At 57.4% G+C, this 14,690-nt stretch overlaps 5 protein-coding genes across 5 annotated transcripts; 2 read left to right on the top strand and 3 right to left on the bottom strand.

The window, feature by feature from the left end:
* Window positions 1-251: 251 nt before the first annotated feature.
* Window positions 252-1,222, bottom strand: KVR01_012393 (uncharacterized protein; the record flags this gene model as incomplete). The annotated part of the gene is made up of 3 exons (XM_044793775.1): window positions 252-739; window positions 807-1,084; window positions 1,155-1,222. The coding sequence occupies 3 exons, from the start codon at window positions 1,220-1,222 to the stop codon at window positions 252-254; spliced, it is 834 nt and encodes a 277-aa protein (XP_044638581.1).
* A 579-nt stretch (window positions 1,223-1,801) lies between these two features.
* Window positions 1,802-2,801, top strand: KVR01_012345 (uncharacterized protein; the record flags this gene model as incomplete). Its single annotated transcript, XM_044792151.1, has 2 exons — window positions 1,802-2,501; window positions 2,575-2,801. 2 exons carry the CDS (start codon window positions 1,802-1,804, stop codon window positions 2,799-2,801), a joined length of 927 nt encoding a protein of 308 aa, XP_044638533.1.
* An 813-nt stretch (window positions 2,802-3,614) lies between these two features.
* On the bottom strand, window positions 3,615-8,162 carry KVR01_012397 (uncharacterized protein). The gene is made up of 2 exons (XM_044791085.1): window positions 6,051-8,162; window positions 3,615-5,995 (listed from the first exon to the last, which is right to left on the bottom strand). The coding sequence occupies exons 1-2, from the start codon at window positions 7,902-7,904 to the stop codon at window positions 3,707-3,709; spliced, it is 4,143 nt and encodes a 1,380-aa protein (XP_044638585.1). The 5' UTR covers window positions 7,905-8,162; the 3' UTR covers window positions 3,615-3,706.
* Window positions 8,163-9,595: 1,433 nt separating this feature from the next.
* On the top strand, window positions 9,596-11,586 carry KVR01_012481 (uncharacterized protein). Its single transcript, XM_044793102.1, has 3 exons — window positions 9,596-10,320; window positions 10,424-10,692; window positions 10,793-11,586. Exons 1-3 carry the CDS (start codon window positions 9,719-9,721, stop codon window positions 11,194-11,196), a joined length of 1,275 nt encoding a protein of 424 aa, XP_044638669.1. The 5' UTR covers window positions 9,596-9,718; the 3' UTR covers window positions 11,197-11,586.
* A 443-nt stretch (window positions 11,587-12,029) lies between these two features.
* On the bottom strand, window positions 12,030-13,719 carry KVR01_012360 (uncharacterized protein; the record flags this gene model as incomplete). Its single annotated transcript, XM_044791483.1, has 2 exons — window positions 12,030-13,115; window positions 13,195-13,719. The coding sequence occupies 2 exons, from the start codon at window positions 13,717-13,719 to the stop codon at window positions 12,030-12,032; spliced, it is 1,611 nt and encodes a 536-aa protein (XP_044638548.1).
* Between the last annotated feature and the right edge of the window lie 971 nt (window positions 13,720-14,690).

Consider the following 14,690-nt stretch of genomic DNA (forward strand, 5'->3'; position numbering starts at 1 on the left):
GCGAGGAACCTGAGCCCTAGTACTCAGCAACTTTGGAATGTGGCCAGTATGAGCGTACAACGACTCAAGTGATCGCCAGAGAACTCCGTTTCTGTCCTGATTTATGCCAGCAGACCTGCTGAGCACCGCCTTTGAGGTCTTGACCTGAAGATGCCCAAGTCAACTAGCTGATTGATTGGGAACGTCACACCGCGGCTTGTGTCGTTCGAAGACAACGCCATGACCAGCGCGGCCCTTTCTGACATCATAGCTCAGTCTGAGAAATCTTCAGAGTCAAACACATTTTGGGCTTCGGGAGTCCTTGGGCTGGCTGGCGGCATCGGCAGGCTCGGGTGTGTCGTGAGAGTGCCCAAAGCCCGTTGCGCAAATGCAATGGCGAATCCAGGGACCTCTTCCAACAGCGTGGAGAAAGACTTCTGACGCTTGAGGTATGGGGCGAAATCGACGCAGAGATTGGTGAGCTTCTCACGCAGCAGAGGGCCCGAAGCCAGGTCCTCATGCCACGCCCGACGGATGGCGCACTCGACATCAACGGGGAAGGTTACGGGGTCTGACAGGCTGTCTCTGTCCATGGATTGAGAGTTCGCACGCAACTCATTACAGCAGACATCCATATTACGTTCCGCTTGTTTGGTCATGCCCTCGACCTGGAAGTAGTCGCCGAGCTGCCAAAGCCGGACGATAGTCTCGATGAAGGACGCGCTGGGGCTATCATGTCGTGCAGAGAACGGATCGAAGTCTAGCGGACGCCTTGTTTAGCTTCGGTTGCGTCTCTACTGCGCCGCCTAGTTATGTCGATGACTTACGGGGGAAGTAAATGTAGGCCAAAAGCCACTGAATCTCAAAGGGCTCGAACAACCCCTCGATGGTGATCTTCTCTTGAGTGGATTCCTGGGGTGTAGTTGACTTGTCACTACATTGGTCAAATCTGTTGCCGAGGCTGGCGGGATGGGTCGATACCTTGAAACCACCGCTGAAAATTGCGTGGAAGTACGGAACCTTGGTGAGAATTGCCTTGTGCGCTTTCCACTGGCGATCTCCACAGATGACGGTGAAGTCAGAGAACTCTCCAGTGTTCAGGAGCCTGGTGGCCGTTAAAATGAGAGGGATGACTCCACAGGTAGGAACCAAACGCTGAAGTTGCCAACGCTTACCTGAGGTCTGATTTGGACCGGCGAACCATGACTTCGGGGTCGTGGTCATTGTCGGTCTCGGTGCCCATGTCGAGTGAAGCTGCAGAGTCCTCAGGAGAATTAATTGCAGATGCAGACAAGGATTTGAATGGGGAAGACAGCGGGGGTGCGTTGGAGTGCTGTGACCAAGAAAGAATGAGAGGCTGGGCTGGTGTCGTTGTGGTAAAATGCAAGAGCGACGCCCGATCTGGTCTCTGGGGTTTTGTGGGCCGAGGACGGTTTGGAACCAGCGCTCTGGCTGGCAGGGTCACGAGTGAATTTCAGGGCGTCCACACAAGTGCTGCTGCTCACAAGGTGCTGCAAAGGTCGTGGAAGGCGGTAGACTTGTTGCCGCGAGGTGGAAGCTCGAACGGATAGGGGTGTAGGAGCTCAGGCGGGCGGTTGGAAGGTTCGTGGGTGAATGGACTACCCAGCTGCCACGCAAACAATTTGAAGCAATGTCAAGGTGGGCTGGGAAGGGTCATGTCAACAACAGCGAGCGGTAATTTCGCAGCGATTTCACCAGTTGACAGTCCTTCCGCCCACACCTGGACGGACACACAAACGACCATCCCTTCAACTTACACCTTCAAACCACTTTCAGTTATGCTTCATCCTCATTTCTCACGATGCCCTTCAATGAGTACTGCTTGCTCGACCCTCGAGAGTTGGGCGAGCCGCACTATGGAGCCGAAGGCTTCGACGTGGACCTCCATGGCCCCAAGTACAAGAGAATCACGCCTCAGATGCAGGAGCAAGAGAGACTTGACGAGAGGAGGCGCAACGGCCTATACTTCGATGAGCCCGTCCATGATGCGCAGAATCGCTTGCTGGACCTGATCCCGAAGAACAACCTCTGCATTCCACTCAACTGGTTCCATTTTGAGAGCGACGCCGAGAAAGTGTTCAAGGCCGCCGCTAGGACACACGACGTTGCAATTAACCGTGTTGGCACTACAAGACTTACTACTTGCCTCTGCATGTTTCTGGGCGTCGTCTCAAAGCATCGCGACCTGCGCTTGAGAGGAAAGGGGGATCCGCCGCACATGAGCCTCCAGGAACGTCGCGAGCGACATTGGCAGGCAGTCATTGACGAGTCGTCCTTTGCCAGGGACTTCAGCCAACGTCTTGTTCGTCATGTAACTCTCATGCTCGTCAGCGCCCACGTGGCTTTCTACAATTTGAAAGGACCTCGGAACAAAAACAAGGAGTTGAACGACAAGATCACCAAGGTGTCGGAGTGGTTCGAGGAGAACGACCCAGAGGACGTGAGGTCATTTGAGTACTTGGAAGCGAAGCGTCCTGAAGTTCGTGCTGTCAGAAAAAAAGGTACGTCTTAATGATACCCACACTTCCACCAACGATTTTCAATTGAGCATGTTTGACATGATTTCTCTGCTAGGAAACAACAAGCGCCAGGGTAATCGCTACTCTCGCAAGCGTGCGACCGGCATTCCTGGTCCTATAGTCCGCCCTAATTGCCCACGCCAGAGATACACTCCCCTTTCACCACGACCAAGTCGGACGCTCCGAGCCCCTGCCAATCCTCCTCAGTATGGTCAAGTCGAGCTGCCAGAGCGTCTTGCCGATTCAAAGGGAAGAAAAAGGAGATATGACGAGCGTGAGTAGTCTAGCAGGCTTGCACACCAATGCAACCTCAGGAGATATAGAGATAGGATATTCTGCTGTAGTGTTGGTCTCAAGACAGGGTCCTCATACTTGGTGGCCCTGATACGCTTGGTGTACTAGCATAGCTTTTGGGGGGGGGGGTTATTGAAACTTCCAGATTGTTTCTTACATACAAGTCTAGATTAAGCCGTTCTCTAGTTTAGGGGCATCCCAGGACAGTTTATTCTCTTGAATATCAGTTGTACTAAACATCCATGTCTAGGCTAATCTTCCCCTTCATCATTCCATGTTATCACATAGGCATTGTTATCATCAGTCTAAACAACTAAGGAAATAAATAAGCAGTGGTGCTACAGGCCCAAGGAGAGGTCAAGACCTCAGGAGGGGATGTAGAAGGGCAGGAGGGCAGGAGGGCAGGGAAAACGCTCGAGAAAGATGTCCTGGGAAGGGAAGAAATAATTAAAAAGGGATGGAGAGAGAGGGTGAGGGATTAAAAAGGTAAAAAGGTAAAAAAGAAAAAAAGAGATGATGCTGTGTCCAGGGATTGAACCAGGCACCTTTGACAGGGGAACTATAGCAAGCAAACTCCATCCAAATTTCTGTGAATGTCGCGGTACTCCTTAAGACTACACTATAGGCCCTTTCTTCGGTGAAAATCAAATGGTTTTGATTCCTTATGAATTGGGGTCCCATGGGAGACAGTGTGGTCTGAGCACCTAGGTACCTAGGTACCTAGATCGACCGCCCCCCTTGGACCCCCCTTGGACCCCCCCTCGACCCCCCCTCGACCCCCCCTCGACCCCTGCTCCATCCACGAGGTACATCGCATGCTGTCTGACCCAAGCACAACGGCCAGCACCAGACCATCGCATTGAGAGTAAAAAGAAGGCATCGCAACCCCGCCTCTATCTGACCAGCTTGCCCCTCCTCTCCCACTTGGTACGAACCAGCCTCAGCAGCAGATATGCCACAACCCGATAACCAACAACGATCCCCGCCAGCGCCGCAATGTTGACCACGACATCAACGTTCAGCTTGTACAGGTCCAGCACCTGCTCCCCCGTGCCGAGCACGCAGCTCCCGTCGGGCAGCGTCTGGTCGGCGTCGCAGCTGAACCGCTGGCCCCGCAGGCTCACCGGCGCCAGGGCGCGCACTGCGTACCGGCAGGGGCTGATGTAGTTGAAGGCGTCAAACAGGCGGGGCATGTCGATGCTCATGATTCCCGCCATGATGTTTGCCACCGAGAGCAGGATGCTGGTCAGCGTGACGGCGAAGCCCGTGTGGTCGGAGAAGAGCGTGTTAAACATGATCCCCAGGCTCTCACCACAGCTGACGATGCCGAAGCACGAGAACACGCACACAAAGTACATCTCGGCGGTCCGCGGGAACCCCACGGCCAGGTCGCCCAGGATGCCATAGATGAGCGTCGACAGGATCTCAAAGGGCAGCTCGAGCGTCGTGTACGTGAGGAGGAAGGCCTCGACGCCGTACGTGCCGTCGTCGTGCTCGCGGTAGAAGACGTCCCGCTCGGCTGGGTACACGGCCACGTTCTGCAGCATCCCCACGAAGTAGAAGGAGCTCACCTGCTGCACGAACCCGACACGGTTCTGCACCGAAGTGTAGTCTGACTTGAGGGGTGCGAAGAAGGCAGTCAGCACGACCGCCAGCCCGACCACCTGCATCAGCCGTGCCAGGATCAGCGGCGGTTGGCGTCGGAAGTTGATAGTCGCTCGGTGCAGCAGCAGCGGAAACGAGGTCAGGAATGAGGTGCGCTTGCGGACGAGGGCGCCCAGCTCCGCGGGGGTGGCGAGATGGCTCTTCCCATTGGATCGTCGTGGCTGGCCTTGCTGACTGGTGCTGGCCGCGAGTTTGCTATCTCGGGACAGGCGCGGAGACCCACTGGTCTTCTCCTCGGTGATGGGCTCCAGCCTCTCCTGAGCCGCGGCCGTCTGGGAATCAGGGACCTGGGGGTTCTTGAGGTTGTTGTCCCACGCTTCGATCAGCACATTGACGGATCTCCTCGTCTCCTCTTCCCGACTCTGTTGCTGGAGATCGACCGTGATCAGATCCATCACGAAGTCGGCAGGGTTGGTGTTGCGAGGGCACTCCTTACCAACCCTCGCAAAATATCCCAGCATCCCGCCTGCCGCTCCGCTGTACACAGACTTGCCACCTCTGGCAAGCAGCAACACATTGCCAAAGTGGCTGAACAGGTCCGACCGGGCCTGATGGATTGACAGGATCAGAGTTCTACCCTCATTGGCCAGGCCGCTCAACACCTCCATGATCGAGTTGGCCGTGAACGCATCAAGCCCACTGGTCGGCTCGTCCAACAGCAAGATGCGAGGGTCCGTCAAGATCTGAACAGCAATCGTCACACGGCGCTTCTCACCCCCAGAGATACCCTTTACCAGCTCATTACCGATGAGATTATCGGCGCAGTCCTTCAGCCCCATCTTCATCAACACCTCCTCGGCGCGTCGGTTCTTCTCCGCCTTGGTCATGAAACTGGGCAGACGGAGCCCGGCCGCAAAGCGCAGTGTCTCGCGGACGGTGAGCGACGGGAGAAGAGCATCGTCGTCCTGGCAGACGTAAGAGCATACCGAACGGATGACCGAGTCAGACGGCTCGGCACCGTTGAATGTTAGCTTCCCAGCAGGGCGGTACCTGGTGCCCAGAGAGCTTTTTAAGCGCAGCGCCATGGCGTTCAGCAAGGATGTCTTGCCGCTCCCGCTGGGCCCCATGATCACGTTGAGCTTGCCCGCCTCGAACGTCGACGTCACCGGGTGCAGGATCGTCTTCCTAGGTAGCTTCCTGCCCCACGGTGACCTCTTGTCCAGGTCGAGGGCGAACTTCTCCAGCCCCAGGTCGATGGTGCGGATCTCCTCGATCGAGCGCGCTGCCAGCTTCTCCTTGCCGGTCGAGTAGTCGTGCTCCGATACACGTGCCCGTGCGATGGTCATCTCCTTCTTCACAAAGGTGAGACCGACCCACGACAGGAGGTAGAAGAAGATCACGAAGGCCAGCGCTATGACAATCGGAGCGATCAGCCAGTCCCTCGGGAAACCGAGTGACTTCATGATATATGAGCCGGTGTACGGTGCGCAGGACGGGTTGGCCTCGCCGCCCGGATATGGGCAGTCGTAGAACGAGTCGTGGAACTCGTTTCCACAAAGGGCACTGAAGATGTAGTACTGTGGCCATGTCAGTAAGCTCACCCACCGCTCAGAGCACATGCGGGCAACGCACCGTATAAGTCAAGTACTTGAGCCAGCGAAGCCATATCGCGATACTGTTGCTCTGGATAAAATATCCACATGCCATCGACTGTAACGTATATGCTAAGTTGGCAATCAGACTCGCACCGGGGAAATTCCTGCTGGCCGTAACGCAGCACATGGCACAGGTGACGGCAATGTAGTGGTTGAGCAGCACGATACCAAAGTACGTCAGGAAGCGTGAGGGTGCCTGGTCTAGCCCGGCCATCCAGTAGCTGATGACGGCGAATATCAGGGGCACCGGAAAGTCCTCGGTGACGAACCTCGCGATGCGGCGGGAGACGAGGAACGGCAGTGCCGTTGCACACCCCTCGCTGTGCTCGCGGTCGAAGACGCCGATCTCCTGTGTCAGCCGGTACACCTCGAAGACGAGGAAGAGATATCCTTCCAGCGCGCTGGTGGTATAAAGGAACCCCTGCCGCGACCGGATGCCAGCTTGATCCCGCCCTAGCTGGTAGAAGATATATCCAGTGCACAGGCCCATGACGACAGCTTGCATGATTGCGGCCATCATGCCCATTGGGTCTCTGTACGTCGTTTTCAAGGTGCGCGAGGTCATGACACGCATCTGGCGGGTGAAGGACGTTGCATTGGTGTGCTTGCTCAGCATCATACCGCGCTCGGCCGGTGTCTCCGCGCCCTTTTCCGTAGGCGCGAAACGCCTCTCATTCTCCTCCCTCCACGCACCCTTGAGCTGCTCCACCCGTGCCAGACTCTCGGCCTCCAGCTCTGGGGTGCGGTTGTCTACGGCCGCGAGGTCGACCAGGTGCTCAGCCGGGTTGACGAACGAGGGCATCCTCAAGCCCAGCCCGTCGAACCACGGAAGGCACTCGGCCACGGGGCCCGAGTAGACAGGTGAGCCCCGTGACAAGAGGATCATGTTGTCAAACAGGCCCCAGATCTCGGACCGCGGCTGGTGGATGGTGACGATGACCGTTCGACCCTTGGCGGCAAGGTTCTTGAGAGTGCGGACAAGCTGGAAGGCACTGCTGGCGTCGAGGCCCGTGGTCGGCTCATCGAGGAACAGCACGCTCGGGTTCGCGAGCATCTGCACACCAATGGACACGCGCCGTTTCTCACCACCCGACAGGCCGCGGTGGGTGGTGCTTCCGACGCGGGTGTCGGCCGCCTCCTTGAGCCCTAGCTCCATGATGACCTCTTCCACGACGCGTTGCCGCTCTTCGGACGTCGAGGGTGGCGGGAGGCGCAGATCGGCTGAGTACTGTAGCGTCTCCCGCGCCGTCAGGGTTGGCAGAAGAATATCGGTCTGGGTCACGTACGCCGAGCGGATCGCCTCAATGTTCGGCTGGGAGTTAAAAAGAATGCTGCCGGACTGACTGAGCCGAGACGAAGCGATCCTGGAAGACACCGTGTTCAGCAGGGTCGTCTTTCCGGAACCGGATCCCCCTAAGATCGCGGTGAGGGTGCCCGGGGCGAGGGACGCCGAGACCGAAGACAACAGGTCCTTGGTGTACGAGGAAGGTTCCGGCCCGGCCTTGGAGCGGCCGAAGCGGTCCTTGAGCAGCGCCGGGTATGTGGCCGGCTCCAACACCGAAGGGGACGTGTCCACGGTCACGTTGAGGTTGCGGATCTGGACATCGACTGGTGCAACATCGTCCAGACTCAGGTGATTGCCCACGCCGAGGGACAGATTGTGAGCATTGGGGCCACCGGCCGGGATGTCCATGCTCGTCGCGACGGAGCTGGCACGGTCGATCTTGTCTGTCTTGTCCATGTCTAGGACCGAGGAGGTAGGGCGTTCACGCTGAGGCTGCGGCGCGGTATCATCTGAGCCTCCCGGCTCACTGGCGAGTGTTGACTCCATGATAGTCGGGCTTCAGGGGTGTTGGCCAAAACGACGGGTCACGGAGCTGTTGACCCCGGCGAAGAGGACACTCCAACTGATCTCGGCAGCCGTTGCAAACAAGTCAGGCAAACACGGATCTCAGTGCTTGTGTGCAACCCGTCAATTGGGGTCGCCACTAGATCGGGTCATATCATGATGAGCGAGATGTGTGGCTATCAATCCAAGAAGACAAGAATGCTCTAGATGGTTGGCAGTCGGTGAATACCTATAGTCGGTATCACATGGTACCCAGGAACGAGTACGAAAAGGGAGGGGTCCATTGAAAAAACATAAGCGAACAACATAAGCGAAGGATCATATGCCACCATACCGCTTTGGCAGCTGTGGGTTATGATGAGTGCGACGCTGGGTCGCACAACGCAAGCACGCATCTGGCATGTTGGGCCTGCAGACGACCCATTCTGGGCCTGTGCCGAGTTGGTGGATTTCTTGGCCCGGATGGCCAACCAAGGATGTGAACGGCTTGGGGTGGCATCCAAGCCGCACGCTGAGCCATTGGGAGATGAGACTGACGAGGGTCAAAGATGGCATCGTGGTATCGTGGCATCGTGGCGACTCGAGGTATTTTCTGATGTGGTGTCTGTGCTGTCGACACGGGATGCTCCCATTGTCCCCGCATCTTGGATATCCAGTAGCATCGTGGGTCTTGTTTGCTTCCAGAACTCTATTAGTTCTACTAGTGTACCTGCCATGCAGGCCATGACAGGACGGGCTAATTCTTGAGCGGTCGGATCGCGACGAAGAGGACTTTGTCGCGCTGCATGTGCAGCATGAGTCGGAGACATTGTCACGGGCAAGCCATACTCTTCAATTGTGGTGATGATTCCTGGCTGGCTGACTGACTGACTGACTGGCTGGCTGCGGCTCGCACAAACCCAATCTCGTCGACCATGACACAGCAGGCAAGTCAGGGCTCGGCTGGTGTTCCGAACACGACGCAAGCACAGCAGCAGGACACTACGCCACGATAAGATAAGGACAGAGTGCCTGGAGGGCAGGTGGGGGTGGGGGATTGCTCGTGCGATTTCTCCATATTGCCCCAGATTTCTCTCGCAGGCACGCAGGCACAGGCCTATGAACGGCCTACGATTTTGGATTACCCACCGCGGAACCGAGCGCGGACAGGGGAGCAGGGGAGGAGGGGAGCTCCGACCCAAGCCTGTGTGTCGGGTCCAGGTCATGGCATCTTGGGCCTGGTGTATTGGCCCGCGTCAACTGGAATCCCCGCGGCTAAGCATTCTCGCGAGAATCGAACAAGTCTGCCCGCGAGCGCGTAAACGAATTCACGCCGGCCTGCAGACTTGTCATGGTGGGAGGCTGCATCTGGGAGTGTTCGGAAAATTGTTTTGTGCAGCAATTGAGAGCGGTGGTCTGGTGTAGCCAGTCCAGTCCTAATAATAATAGGCCGATGTTGAAACCTTGTTGAGGTGAGTGTGTGTGTATGTTTGCCTGTGTGTCACCGGCTGCACCTCTTACTTATTATTATCAGTGCAATAGTTCGGGTGTTATAAGTTATCCGACGGCACACTTGGTCGGCCTTATATGCAGACCCCGCGAGAGCGCGAGCCCTTGCTGTGCATACGAATCTGGTAGCATCGTATCATCACCTGGAGGCCAATGTAGGCATCTCGGTTGCAACCACGGGTCCAGTCGATGGCCAGAGGGCAGCTCGTCCGCCCGAGGACATCGCGGCGGGCCGGATCGAAGTTTACCCCCTCAGCCCCTGGCCCCGGGCGAAATACCGACCTCTTCTGCCACCCGTGGGACCCTCGATGCCGCCCACTCTGCCGCGTCATACGACCCCGGACTTTCGATCTTCAGCAGTCGGAAGCGACACTAGCACTCGCCATGTACTACTAGCCTACTTAATGCCAGTGAGGCCCTCCTCGTCCGTGCAAAGGAAAGAGGAGGCTATTAGACTGACCCCAAACCCCATCATCATCGACTCCCAGACATCCCTCTTTGCACCCTGCGTAACCTCCCGCCTGCTGTACACCCACCAAACACGATCACCACGATCACCACTACCCCGCGGAACCCCGCCATCTGTATCACCCATTCGTACTGCTCGTACCGCCACAATGGCTTCCAACGGCGCCAACGGGACCAACGGCGCTGCCGCCAAGGACAACAACAGCAAATACGACCCCAACTTCACACAGCATGTCATCGACCTGATGAGCCCAGAGACCCTGCCCAGGCATAGGGAGATCCTGTCCTCGCTGATCCGCCACATGCACGACTTCTGCAGGGAGGTCGAGCTCAAGCAGGACGAGTGGATTGTCGGTGTCAATTACGTAAATGCCATTGGCCAGGCCTACCAGAAGAACCGCAACGAGGCATGGCGGGTGTGCGACATCCTCGGTATTGAGTCGTGAGTAGTTCTGGACCGCCGGCATCTCCCCAGGCGATAAGATATCCCGCCCGAAGCTTTCACATGGTTAACCAGGGGTATTCTTTCCTCCCCCCGCGTATAGGCTCGTCGACGAGATCAACCACAAGGTTCAGGCCGCCAACGGCGCAGAGCCCACATCATCCACCATCCTGGGCCCCTTCTGGTCGCCCGAGACGCCCTTCCGCAACAATGGCGACAGCGTAGTCCAGAACATGCCCGCTGATGGGCAGCTCACCTTCTTCCACGGTGTCATCAAGGATGCTGAGACGGGCAAGGGCATCCCCAACGCCGTCTTTGACATGTGGCAGGCCAGCACAAACGGCAAATACGATGTCTTTGACCCTGAGAACCGTGAGTTCCCTCATCTGACTGACACACACACACACACACCCTCACCCACCATCCCGGCACCAAACAAGCCAGCTGACTTTTTTTGTGTTCTTTTTCTCAGAGACCCGCCACAACCTCCGCGGCAAGTTCCGCACCGACGCAGACGGCAAGTTCTACTTCTACTGCCTCAAGCCGACCGAGTACGCCATCGACACCTCGGGCCCCTCGGCCGAGCTGCTGCGCATCATGGGCCGCCACCCCTACCGCCCCGCCCACATCCACATGATGGTCACCCACGACGACTACGTCGGCGTCACCGCCCAGCTCTACCCCAGCGACGACCAGTACCTCGAGACCGACACCGCCTGCGCCGTCAAGCCCGACCTGCTGCTCACCTTCAAGCCCGTCACCGGCGAGAAGAACGGTGCCGTCCTCGACGTCGAGTACGACGTGCGCCTCGTCTCCAAGAAGTACAAGCCCGACAACACCATGTTGATGCAGAACGCGAACCAGAACAAGTTTTAAGGAAAAGCCGCGTCTTTTTAATTGATCTTGTGTGTGAGTATGTGCTTGGGAGTTCATTTGGGCCGGGACCTGTACATGAAAACGGAGGACCGCATTTGTAGGGAAAATTCAACACAATACCCGCATTTATTTCATGTCTTGCTACCAATTTGCCTGAAATGTGCCTGTCTGTCGCTACATGTTGACGTCGGATCTGCAACGTGCCTGTGCTCCTAGGCGTCTACTTCCAATCCGCCGTCCAAATCGTCGCTGGGAGCTGTTCGACGAGAAGGTTTGTCGTGGAATCCCAGCAGAGAGAATACTCTCATCCCGTGCATCCATCTGAGCGCATAATGGTGGTGCACATTTAATCGACACCCAGACGAGAGTTGCGAACAAGGGTATTTTACAGCCTGAACCCCCGATAATTAGACTACCAAATAAAGATTCCTGGTCCTTCAGGGGGTGCAGAGGCGGGTAAACCAGCGAGGCGCATCCGATCCTAGTTTCTATTACGCTCTTGTAAGACACTCGACTGTATGTATGTATCCTACCTAGGCACGTCACGGGGGAAGAACGCGAGGGGTCAGCCGCACGTCACCTCCGCATCACGCGATTTCTTGTTCCAACCTCGAGGGTGGAATACGACAGGTCAGATTGAGAATTGCATTCCTGGCCCACGATGTAAATACACAAGCAGTCTGTCCCAAGTTCCAAGTCATCCAGACCTTCGAGGAAACCCTTCACCATGCAATGCAGCCGCCCAAACAACGCCTCATAAGGATATATCAGTCCCAAACCATGCCCAAAAAATCAAAACCGAAACCCTCATGCAAATGACGATGCGTCTCGACCTAGACCGTCCTCTTCTCGACGATAGCCGCCCCAACAGGTGATTCGCCAACGAACCCGCTGTTTGCACCGCCGAACTCGTACACCTTCTGCCCGCGCAGCCACGTCTCCCGCACGCGGCCCGTGAACCTCTTGCCCTCCCACGGCGAGCAGCGGTTCTTCCAGTGCATGCCGCGGCAGCCCAGCGTCCACTCCTCGGCGTCGTCAAAGACGCACACGTCCGCGTCCAGCCCAACCTTGAGCCCGCCCTTGCGGTGCGACAGGCCCACCTGCGCCGCCGTGGCCTGCGAGCACAGCCGGACGATGTCGACGATCCCCAGCGGCCGGTTGCCGGCCTTGGCCGTCGTGTGCAGGATCGGCAGCCCCAGCCCCACGGACGAGATGCCGCCCCACGCGGCGAAGAAGTCGCCCACGGCCGTGTGGGCCTTGGACCCCTCCTCGCCTGGCATGGTCACGTCGACGCCCGAGTCCGAGTGCAACAGCGTGCCCTCGACAGCATCGACGGGGTCGGCGTGTTGCTGCTGCTGCAGGTGGCCTGGCAGAAGCTTCAGCTCGGGCGTGCAGGGGCTGTGGTCAGAGACAATGGTCTTGATCACGCTCTCCTTTGGGTCTGCGCACAGCTCCTCCCACAGGCCGGACTGGTTGATGCGTGACCGGATGGGCGGGCAGCACTTGTGGCGGGTGTCCCCGTCCTCCACGTCCTCGGCGGCAAGCCCCAGGTAGTGGAAGCATGTCTCGGCTGTGATGTTGACGCCGTCCTTCCTCGCCTGCCTCAGAATTGGGATGCACTCGGTTGCCGACAGGTGCACGATGTGCAGGTGCAGCTGTGGTGCCAGGTGGGCCAGCGACAAGATCTCCTCCACGGCACATGTCTCGAAGACTGGCGGCCGCGAGTCGAGGAAGGTGTCGTAAGACGTCAGCTGGCCGGTGGGGGCGAGAGGGGGCTCTGATGACTGTACGGCGTCTCCCACGCTATCGGCGATGGGAGGGATCATCTCAGCATGGAACATGAGGGTTGTCGGGCGCCCGGCGAGAGCGCGCATGGCAAGCTCGATATCGTGGGAGGAGATGGCCGGGAACTCGTCGACCTGAAGATGGTCTTCTGTTAGTGGTGTTCCCATCGTGTCTCTCCATTTCTCAAGTTTGTACCACCTGGGAAGCACTTACACCACTCTCGATCAGGAAGCCCTTGAAACCCCTCACGCCCATTTCCACGAGAGGAACCAGCTGGTCTGCGTTGCCAGGAATGACACCACCATAGAAGCCGACATCGACCCAGCACTGCCCACGGCTAGCAGCCAGCTTCTCCTCGAAGCCCCTGACCGTTGTGGTGGGGGGGATCGCATTCAAAGGCATGTCGATAACGGTGGTGACGCCGCCAGACGCGGCAGCGCGGGTGCCGGTGGCGAAGCCCTCCCATTCTGTGCGACCGGGCTCGTTCAAGTGGACGTGGGCGTCCACCAGGCCTGGCAGTATGAGTTTGGAACCATGGTCCACATAGGTGGTCGATGGCGGGAAGGAGGAGGGCGGGAGGACCTCTGGGACTATCGAAATGATCTTGCCAGTGAGAGGGGAGACTGATATGGTTGCTGGTGACAGGATAAGGCTATCATCAGGGAGGGTGAGCACCGCCCTCGTCGACACCAAGACGGTCAGGGGCTCAGAGGCAGATAAGGTGGCAGAAACGGTCATCTTGACGGTTGTTCAGACTGGCGGGACGGTGAGGGCAGGACAGTTTTGGAAAGAAGGATAGTTTGGAGATTAGGAGTCAACAGGTGGGATCGAGGACGAAACGAAGGAGAACCACCCCGTCTGCTCTGCCACCTCAGGGTCCTTATCAGCAGTGACGAGAGTGGGATGGTGGGATGGTGGGATGGTGGACGCTGGGGTGTAGGCGGCTTATCTTTCAGTAGATAAGGCTGGCTCAAAGGGGACCACGAGGAGGGACAGCAAACATGTGAGAGGTTGACCGTTTGTTGACCTGTTTTACTATCTCTCTCTCTCTCTCTCTGTCTCTCTCTCTTTTTTTTTTTCAGGAGAAGAAACGAGGAAACAAGAGAGAGAGTCAAAGAGAAATATCTGGACCCAGACAAGCCTGACAAGTCGGCAGTTACGACCAAGGCCCACACGGACAGCACATGCTGTTGTTGTCCAGACCCTCGCCGCGAATCTTCCTGTCAGCGAGCCCATACCGCCAGTCCTCCGTGCCGTCATCTTAGCAGGCGTCGTAGAGGTTAGACTCGGCCGTCTCCGGCCTCCTTAGCCCGGCGGTTCTCGTGTTTCCGCGGCTAGTAAATCGCAATACAAAAAAAAGGGCGTCGGGACGGCTGGACGGTTACCGTTCGTTATCAGGGGCAAGGAAGACCCTACAAAGAGTCAGGAGCCAGGAGGCCCCCTGGCTGCTTATCGGCGTGGCACGATTGGGCGACGTCGCAGCAATGGGCCCGCTTCCCACTGCATCGGGTTAATCTCGCCCGGCTCACCCAACGTCTGAGGCTTACTCAGTGGCACCTTCCATGCGAGGCCCAGATTAAGTGTCCTTCCGCTTTCGGAACAGGCTCGCTCTGACGATGGCCTCAGCAGTTTTGATCGAGTAACTATCGAGTAAAGATCGAGTAAAAATGGAGTAATGACCTCACCTCGTTTCAATGCGGCTTCTGAAT

This window comes from Diaporthe batatas (assembly GCF_019321695.1).
Source record: "Diaporthe batatas strain CRI 302-4 chromosome Unknown Contig00019, whole genome shotgun sequence".
NCBI classification, from domain to species: Eukaryota; Fungi; Ascomycota; class Sordariomycetes; order Diaporthales; family Diaporthaceae; genus Diaporthe; species Diaporthe batatas.